This window comes from Macrotis lagotis, chromosome 6 (genome assembly GCF_037893015.1).
Source record: "Macrotis lagotis isolate mMagLag1 chromosome 6, bilby.v1.9.chrom.fasta, whole genome shotgun sequence".
Lineage (NCBI taxonomy): Eukaryota > Metazoa > Chordata > Mammalia > Peramelemorphia > Peramelidae > Macrotis > Macrotis lagotis.
The window spans coordinates 8,623,704-8,631,656 of NC_133663.1; the positions used below are offsets into that span (position 1 = coordinate 8,623,704).

Genomic DNA, 7,953 nt, shown 5'->3' on the forward strand with positions numbered 1-7,953 from the left:
GTTGTCTGAGGTTGGACTCAAGTGTGAGTTTTCTTCACTGACAGCAAACACAACAACTAGCATTTATATTAGTACCTTGAAGGTCACAGAGCACTTTATATTTTCACATTGTGGTCCTCATATTGACCCTGGGGAGTAGGTCTATGATTTTGCCCCTTTTATAGATAAAGGAAATAAGAGTGAGTGACTTGACCAAGGTCACACAGTCAAAAAATATCTGAACTCAAGTCTCTAACTCCAGGTCCAGTATGCTATTCATCAACCCCCGGCTACCTTTCTCCGATATGTATAGATGGATGTGCTATAGAGATGCTCATGATCAAGGACAGAGATATTCAGGGTTAGCCCACTGCCGAGACAAAGGAGGTGCCCAATAAATGCTTACTGAGCAACTCTTACTTATTATACATACATACATATATATATATATATATATATATTTAATATGTGTGAATGCATGTATGTGGATGTGAACAATTGCCTGTGCTTGTATGTCTCAGTGTGAGTGTGCATGTGTATATTCAGGTAAATATACACTCATCTCCCAAAAGAATGTAGACTCACTGAAATCATTCAAGTAGCTCCCATGCCTGAAAACACTAGGTGCTAAATACATGCTTGTTCATTGAGCAATAGTTAATGAGAACTTCCCAGGCCAGCCTGGAATACAAAAGCAGGGCTTTGGCCTTAAGCATGGGATTTTAAAGCTACCAGACTAGACTGTGATGACCTCTTAGGGCCCCAAGGCCACTTGCAAACATGATGGCAATCACCATTATTTGTCCATTTTGCAATGATTCTGTCCCCTGTCCCCACTGTCTCTCCTGAATAAAGAGCAAGGTCCTTGGGGATGGATGTTGTAGCAGTCTTTGGACTGTCTCTCCAGCATCTCTCACACTGCGGAGCAAACAGTAGGTGCTCTGCAAGCTAGGATGATTGATCAACTGAAGTTGAAGACTAGGGCCAATAGGCACTGGTCAAGGCAGCTCTTCAGACAGGTGCTCTCCAGGTCAATAAAATCATTAGTTATGAAAGAGTGAATAAATGCAACAACAGCAAGAAGCCTGGAGAAACTTACGGAGCCAGGCAAGAAAGACATCACCACCATCATTCGAGTGAACCTGGGAATGCTTCCAAAGGGGCTCCTGGAAAAAGGCCCTCAGTGCTCAGAAACCCTAATGGTCCATCCACACTGGACATCACCAGGTTCCTTCCATAGCGGACTCTGGCATTTACTGCAGCTTGACTTTCAGAGGACTGAATCGTCTTGGGGCTCCTCTGTCTTAATGTCTTGGGATTACCCTGCTGGTCAGCTCCAATGGGGCTTCAAGGCTTCCACTATCAGCTTCTTCCTATTGAACCATCCTTCTGATCCAATCCACTGCATCTTTTAAGTGTGTCCAAGGCCAAAGGCCATACTCAAAGAACATCCACTCTCCTGGGAGGAAACGGCAGATGAACAGAGACATCTTTCCTTGCCAATGCCCCTAAAAGGGGCTGAGCTCTAATCCTGCATGACCTTCCATGGGCCTCCATGAGCATTCAGCCAGATGACTGCTTCTGTTCTTCCAGCCTTCAATCACTCCCTCATAAATGTGCCTGCCCTGTCCACTTGGCCTGGCCTTTACCCTACTTCTTGCCCTTTTTATCTATCCAGACCTTTGTTGTTCATTGAGTCATGTTCTTATCTTAATGGTCCCTTATGGGGTTGTCATGAAAAAAATACTGGAGTGGTTTGTCATTCCCTATTTCACTCATTTTATAGATGAGGAAACTGAGGCAAACAAGGTTAAGTGACTTGACCCGGGTCACACAGCTAAGAAGTGTCTGAGGTTGAATTTGAACTCAGGTCATCCTGGGTCTAAGGTCAGTGCTCTATCCACAGGACTATCTGGTTGCCCCCAAATCCAAGTCCAAACTGATCTTTCATGTCATACTTTTCTTCAACAACTCATTCCTTACTGATTTTGTGTGAACTTCAGAGGTTCTTAGCATCTACCTTATAAACACCCACAATCTTCTATCTTACTGTGTGTGTGTGTGTGTGTGTGTGTGTGTGTGTGTGCACGCATGCGTATGTGTGTGTTCATCTTTCTTTCTGTCTTGGGGGGTGGGGTAGAGTAGGGCTTTCCATCTGACTTTCAGTTGAAGTCTTGCATGTGTTTTCTCATCCTATTAAAATGAGTCACTCACAAGCACGTTTTTGTATCCACTGTTCCTGGAGAAGGATTTTGGAAAACAGTAAGCTCTCAAAAAATATTTTTTTAAAACTAATTCATTCCTTTAATTGTCAAACTCTTGTCAGGATCAAATGTGGTAACTGGCAGCAAGTAAAAGCTGGGAGCTTGGACGTGATCTTGAAACGCCAGGACACATCTCCCTTTCAGGAAGAAATACTATTTATACTTTGATTTGTGTTTCTATGAGCCTAGAACTCATTTTACATTTCTTTTCCCCTCTGTTAGCAAAGCACCTGGAATAGCATGAAGGCTAATAAATGTTTATTGATAAATTGATTTGGATAAAGAATAACAGAATTTAAAGGTCAAAAGTGACTTCAATTATAATGATGATAAGCAAGAACAAAAACATAAATTAGAGTACTCATTTCATTTGATCCTCACAAACAATTCAGGAGCTGGGTACCATCATTATCCCCATTTTACAGATGAGGGAATAAGGGCAAACAGAGTTTATGGCTTGCTGCAGTTGGTCAAGTGTCTCAGGCCAAGTTTTGAAATCAGGTCTTCTGACTCTAGGCCTAGTGCTCTGTTCAATGAGCTACCAGCTGCCATGAGGCCATCATCAGCTTTGATGTCATCCATAAAACAAAACCCCATCATGACACCTAACCTGATAAACACCCACTATCAACATTTAAATTCTCATCTGGCATCTGCCAATGATGCCCGCTGAAAAGCTGGTGAACCAGGGCAATTCTTCCTGGAGAACCTTCATATGGGTCTTCGTCTTGGTTCAGAATTAAGGCTAACTCCTCAAAGATGATGCAGAGGTACCTGCTGCTTGTCACCTGGTCAGAGGGTTCGGGTGCTATCCAGGGCTCGCTGCCAAGCTACCTTCGAAGAAGCCTGTTTACCAGTCCTATAGCACTGGGCGTCGCTTGGGGCTTAGAGAAATCAGTATCTCTTGAGGAAGTGGAGAAAAAGTCCTAAGAAGGAAGTGGCTTGGCCTTGAAGTGTTAATGAAGAACATCATGAAGGAACCCAATGCTCGAGGAGCAGAGGCCCTGCTATTGGAAAGGCTCTCACCATGATGACGATGTCACCAGAAAGCTCAGGGGAGACAATCAAGAGCTGGAAAATATTTGTCAGGTATCCAAATCACTTCAAATGATTACAGAGAAAATGTGAAGCTGGTCCCTCTAGATTTCTCCTTTTGCTTCCTCCTAAGGACTTTCAGAGAAGGCCTAGCAAGATGTCTGGGACTCCTACCCCTGATCTTGCCTATCTCCTGGTGGGTGGGTCCTCACTTGTCTTTGCCTTCCTACCTTCATCAGCCTCTGGAGCCCAAGCAGAGCTAATGGCAGTGCCCATAGAAGAGAATGCTGCTGCCCCTCAGGAGTGACCACCAGTGGTATCCCTTGGATGGATCCAATCCAAACTCTGGCCTACGTGTCTTCATTCTTGTACCTGTGCGTTCTCTACTGTAAAAAGGATCCCTTACAGGGCAGGAGAAATACCAGTTTAGCGCCCACTCCTGGGAGCATGCCTGGAGCCAAAGGATGTGAGAGGAGGAAGAAACCCCTCCCCCCCAATTACACAGGCTTTTGAGGGCTGTGAACAATGAGACCCAGAGATGGTCACAGAGAAGGGTGGGAGAGACCCTGGTCCAGCCCCCGTCAAGGCTGGCTCAACTTTCTCTCCCTGTGCCAAGATAATTAGATCACAGGCACTGACAATGGAGCTCATTAAGATAGATTCTTTGGTTGAAATGGCAGGTGAATAAAGGCAGCCAGGGGGAAGAGAGGAGAGAATACCGAGGAAAACCTCAGTTTGAATCTGGCCTCAGAAACTTACTAGCTGTGTGACCCTGGGAAAGTCATTTCCCCTAGCTGCCTCAATTTTTAAACTCTAAAATGAGGATAATTACAGGGTCTCCCTCCAAGGCTATGCATGAAGTTTCAATGAGATCTTATTTAAAGTGTTTAGCAAAGTGCTGACACATCGTAGCTGTCATATGAATGGCAGGCATTAATAAAAATTATTATTATTATTATTATTATTATTCGTTTTAGTTTTTGCAAAGCAGTGGGGTTAAGTGGCTTGCCCAAGGCCACACAGCTAGGTGACTATTCAGTGTCTGAGGCCGGATTTGAACTCAGGAACTCCTGACTCCAGGGCCAGTGCTCTATCCACTGCACCACCTCGCTGCCCCCAAAATTATTATTTTTGCATTTTGTTTGTTTCTAAGGCTTCAGGTTTTGCCTAGAAAACTCTCCTTCCTCCCCTCCACTTCTGGAAATCTCCAATTTCCTTCAGGATTCGAACCCATTCCTCATGCCCCAGGTGGCTAATGGTGCCTCTCTATCCTTAGCTTGTATCTCTATAATACCCTGATAATTATGATCACTTTAAGCCAAAAGACAATATAACGGTCCCTAAGGCCCCCATAGTTCTTGTCTCTTCAACTTTGAGGAGTTTATTGGATACAATGAGTTATCCTTCTAAGCCCCCAGCTATGAAAATAGCTACCATTTGGTCAGAGGTTGGGCTCTCTGCATAAATTTACATTTATATCTATATCGAGTAAACCCAAGCTCTCTTCGTGGTTAAGGGTAAATTCAGATTTCCTGGAAATGTTTGCATAATGAAAAAGTAGATAATATTATCCTGTCTGTAGACAGAGGGACATTGAAAGGAAATGGGGAGAAGAAAACCTACCTTTTCTTGGAGATTTCCCTCAGCCTTTGAGCAGGGGGGCACATGGGTGGCATTAGCCAGGGTCTTTTCCTCTGGGATACCCACCATGGCAATGGTCCTTGGAGAGCTCTCCCGCCTCTGCCTCAGCTCACCTTTCACTGGTAGCTCCTGAGCTATGATGGTTGCTTTGGTTCTGGGGATCTCCCACTTTCCTTCCTCTTTCCAGGCCTCAGGATCACTCTCTTTGGACTGGAGATTGCCCCTGCCTTTCATACTAATCCCTCTGGGTGTGACCAGGGCCATCACACAATGGTTGGGATTGTGTCAAGAAGATAGAGAAGACCTGTTCGAACTTGGCTTGATTTGTGAAAAAAAAACAAATAAATATGCTCTTACCTAACAAAGGTAATTCTTTGCAAGAAGGTGGAAGGGAGCATTTCTCCATATAAGTTCCTCTCGTCTCCCAGGCAGGAATGTGGGTCCCTTGAGGGCAAAGACGGGGTTTGTTTGGGCCTGGGCTGGTTGGACAGTGCTTCCCACAATTGCTGGCACCTCAGCGGGTGCTTCGTCATTGCTTAGGAATGCCCCAAAACTGCAAAGTGGCACGATGCCCTCCATTCTACCCCAGTGACCACTGGGATCAGAGGCACGTCATCCAGTCCCCCAGGGAAGATGGGGAGTAAAGCCTGCAGGTCTGGGGGGCGGTTCTGATCCAAGCCCACCACTCATCCCAGGAGATGCTAATCTTTACCTTGCAGAGGGGAGGGCTGAGACAGACTCCCCATTCCATATTTACAGAAGGTACAGGCTAAGTGACTGCTGAGCCAATGGAAGGTCACACAGATAGGATGTGAAAGGGCAGGATTCAAATCCACACATACTCATATCCTCATCCTCCACCAACCAGGGAGGGCAGAGACATCTGGGATGCCAGTGGAAAGTTCTGGGTTCAGTCTTCCCACCTCCCGCACATGCCTCAGAGTATGGCATGTTTGCCCTGCAGGTAATTCTCTCTCTTTCTATGGTCAAGGTGTGCCTTTCCCTGAAGGAGAGGTTCCTGAGCATGGAGTCTGACCTTGGTCTGGCCAGGCCAGGAAGAGCCCCTTGGCCTGAAATGCAGCCTAGCTCTACCCAAGACTTCAAGGTCCTCAGGAGGCTCTAACTCCCTTTCGCTTTGACAACCAGGATGATGTGATCATCTGAGATCATTACTGGACTCCCCAAGGAAACAGTCATTTCTATTTCACTATTTTGCCTGAGCTTGGACTTTCTGAGGAGTCAGCACCTACTAGAGGTGGGCATCATGCTGAGGCTGGGGATGCAAAGGAAGGCCAAAAAAAAGTTCAAGCATCAAGGTTCTCTTGGGACAATGTAGAAAGACAACGTCAGCATGATTATGGGCAAATACATGATTTATTCTCTGCCAAGTAAGAAGAGACGCCACCTAAGGAAGGCATCCTCCTCAGCCCATACCCAAGAGTCTCCTGGGGTCCTGGCAGGCTTCTCTTTGTCCCCTTCCCCTCTGAGCAGTGTCCTAGAAACCTCCGCTGACCTCCCCCCACCCCAGACTGGGCTGCTCCAGGCAGCAGCATCCCTTGCTAGGACTGTCTTCCTCACTTTTCAAGTGAGGGGCATCCTGGATTACATCTCACTGTCCCTCCAGCTCCAAATGGTTCATGCTTCAATTCGTGTTTGACTCACTGCCCAAGCATACAAAGCCCCTGAGAGTCCCACTCCCTGACTGTCTTGGTGGCGTCACATTGGTGATGGCATCCATGATGGTGGCATCCCATTGTTCCAATGGTTACCTCCAAACCAACCCTGCTGCCTAGCTGGGGCACAGAGCTCTGGCTAGTGCCCAGGAGCAGATGGGTTCCAGTGACTCAGGAGCTAAATAGTTCTCCTGTTTGGGGGAAATGATTTTTGAGTAATAATCAAAAGAAATGCTGAAAAACAGTCAGTTGACTCTAACAAGCCATGACAGAAAGTGAGTGTTAAAAGTGACATGTTTTTCAAACTTCAAAGAGTTGGCTAGGGCCAATTCGGGGGTGTTGTGGGGATATTTGAGCAAGGTTACAGCTGTAGTGTCTCTGTGCCAGCTGATTGTCTTTTTACTGGCGAGAAAAAAATAAAAAAGAAATAAATAGTATCTTCCAGAAGGTGGATATCAGAGAAAGAAAAGAAGAAATAAGAACAAACCAAACAAAACAAAATTTGTGTAATATGATTTCATTTCCTCTTCTGTTTTGCAAAGAGTAGCAACATTTTTCTCATTCAATTTAATTCCCTGGGACCAATTGCTGTATTACTTCCCGAGGAACTGCACATTTACCTGATGGAAAAACTCTACTATTTCTACAATTTTCCCCTTTTTGTGTGTTAAAAGGTTTTCATACAACTTAAGTGATTTCACAAAAGACTGACTGTGCCAAGCAGGGCAGGAAAACTTCCATGATGCCAGGTGTTCCATCTTACAGAGGCACCCCTCCCTCAGTCTCCAGGATAAATGATTCTATAGGTTAGATCTTCACTTGAACTTCCCAAATTATTCCGATCGCAATCTATTGCTCTTCACTTCTCACTCCTATTCAACTAATAATAATATCAACATTCCTATAGTACATTAAGTTTACAAAATCTTTCACAAATATTAGCTCATTTAGGCTGAGACAACAAATTCAAAGAGGGCTTACAACAATTCAAAAAAAAAAACCATAAATATTTGTTAAGCATCTGCTATGTGCAATTCACCAGGCTAGTGATGAAAGAACTGTGCCCCTGAGGCCCTGGGTCAGCAAGCCCTGGAAAGTTGGCAAGTCTATTTGTGACCAAGGCAGTCACTGATTCCTTTGGGATTATCTATTCCTCCCACCCCTCAACATGTAGCTCAGTGACATGGTTAAGTATCTGTACTGGGCAGGTGGTAGGACTCTGGACCCTGCCTGCCCATCAGAAGACTGGTCCTCTTGGCCACCAGGCATCTGATGATCACGTCTGGAGACAAGAAGGGAAAATTCAGGGGTACACAGATTTGTAGGGAGCAGAGTTTTGTTCTCTAGGGGCTGCACTCTGG

General features: G+C 45.3%; 1 protein-coding gene across 3 annotated transcripts in view; it reads right to left on the reverse strand.

Annotated features, from left to right (window-relative positions):
• Positions 1-7,646, reverse strand: part of LPP (LIM domain containing preferred translocation partner in lipoma) — a 346,149-nt gene extending 338,503 nt beyond the window's left edge. Inside the window, exon 1 of one of the 3 annotated variants that reach the window (XM_074190661.1) lies at positions 4,986-7,646. In XM_074190661.1, the coding sequence (XP_074046762.1) occupies positions 4,986-5,183 (198 nt within the window). In that variant the 5' untranslated portion in view covers positions 5,184-7,646. Of the gene's footprint in view, positions 1-4,901 lie in introns of all 3 variants that reach the window. The other 2 variants (XM_074190660.1, XM_074190662.1) reach the window with 2 other exon arrangements.
• Between the last annotated feature and the right edge of the window lie 307 nt (positions 7,647-7,953).